General features: G+C 38.1%; 1 protein-coding gene across 17 annotated transcripts in view; it reads left to right on the forward strand.

Moving 5' to 3' along the window:
- LOC107269990 (plasma membrane calcium-transporting ATPase 3) overlaps positions 1-1,032 on the forward strand; it is a 128,900-nt gene that overhangs the window by 110,791 nt on the left and 17,077 nt on the right. For 4 of the 17 annotated variants that reach the window (XM_025087404.1, XM_025087400.1, XM_025087401.1 and 1 more), the window contains one exon: positions 282-350. The exons of the other annotated variants lie outside the window; for them this stretch is intronic. In XM_025087404.1, coding sequence (XP_024943172.1) covers positions 282-350 — 69 coding nt within the window. The remainder of the gene's footprint in view (positions 1-281; positions 351-1,032) is intronic. 17 annotated transcript variants of the gene reach the window in all.

Genomic DNA, 1,032 nt, shown 5'->3' on the forward strand with positions numbered 1-1,032 from the left:
CCCCGCCCCCCCACAATCCTCTCGCGATCTTTTTCTTAAAGCAAAAGAAAAAATATTCTTTTTACCAGTTTTTCCATTTTCTTATTGAAAACGTGTATATATATGTATACCAGCTACACCCCTGAAACGACCCCCCTGCCCTTTCGCCCCGCAAGTACAAAAATAAAATCACGACTCTCGGGCCACTATCGTCTGTGATTTTGCTACGTATGTACAACGGTGGCAGCACTCAACAATCATGTCATCTTATGTAACCATGACATTACCCTTTACTCTTGAAGGTGATAGGTGGCGAGTTGCAGGAACGTTTGATACCGGTACCCTACAGCAAGAGCTCGACAGACCAAGCTGTAAGCGCTTCTCTCTTGCTCTCAAACTACTATACTATACTATACTATACTATACTATACTGCTACTCTAACTGCTCTATACTATACTCACTATACTCTGTACTCTGTAACTACTTTACTTTCTACCTACGTTACTTAACTCTACATTCTACTGCTGTACTCAATTTACTTACTTGTTACTGCTACCACGTTACTACTCTTTCACTTACTCTTCTGTAATACTCTGCCACTACTACTCTATATCTATATTCTACACTATGTTTCTTTGGTCTCTCTCGCTTGGTCTATTTATCTTCGTCACTCTTTATGTTTTCTATCTGTCCATTTGTCTAACTGTAACTCTCTGTGTCTGCTGTATTATATATGACGTATCTATACGTAATTGGCCTTATTTACGTAAATAGCCCTTTGACGTACGATACATAGTTCACTGTACATTACGTATGTATGTTCAAAGGGCTAAAACTCTTTATCCTGCCTCTCTTGAATTCTCTTTCTCGCTCTTTTCATTACTTTCTATTTACCTTATCCGATCTCTTCGTATCTGTCTGTAAAATCCTCAGATGATCTTGGTACGTTCTATGAATATGCATTATGCACACATCCGTATATTTATGTGAGAACGTACGAGCGTCCGAAGTATAAAGGTCGCGATTTTTTTTTTTTTTTTTTTTTTTTAAAA

The sequence above is a fragment of the Cephus cinctus genome, unplaced genomic scaffold (genome assembly GCF_000341935.2).
Source record: "Cephus cinctus unplaced genomic scaffold, Ccin1 Ccin1_scaffold0695, whole genome shotgun sequence".
Classification (NCBI taxonomy): domain Eukaryota; kingdom Metazoa; phylum Arthropoda; class Insecta; order Hymenoptera; family Cephidae; genus Cephus; species Cephus cinctus.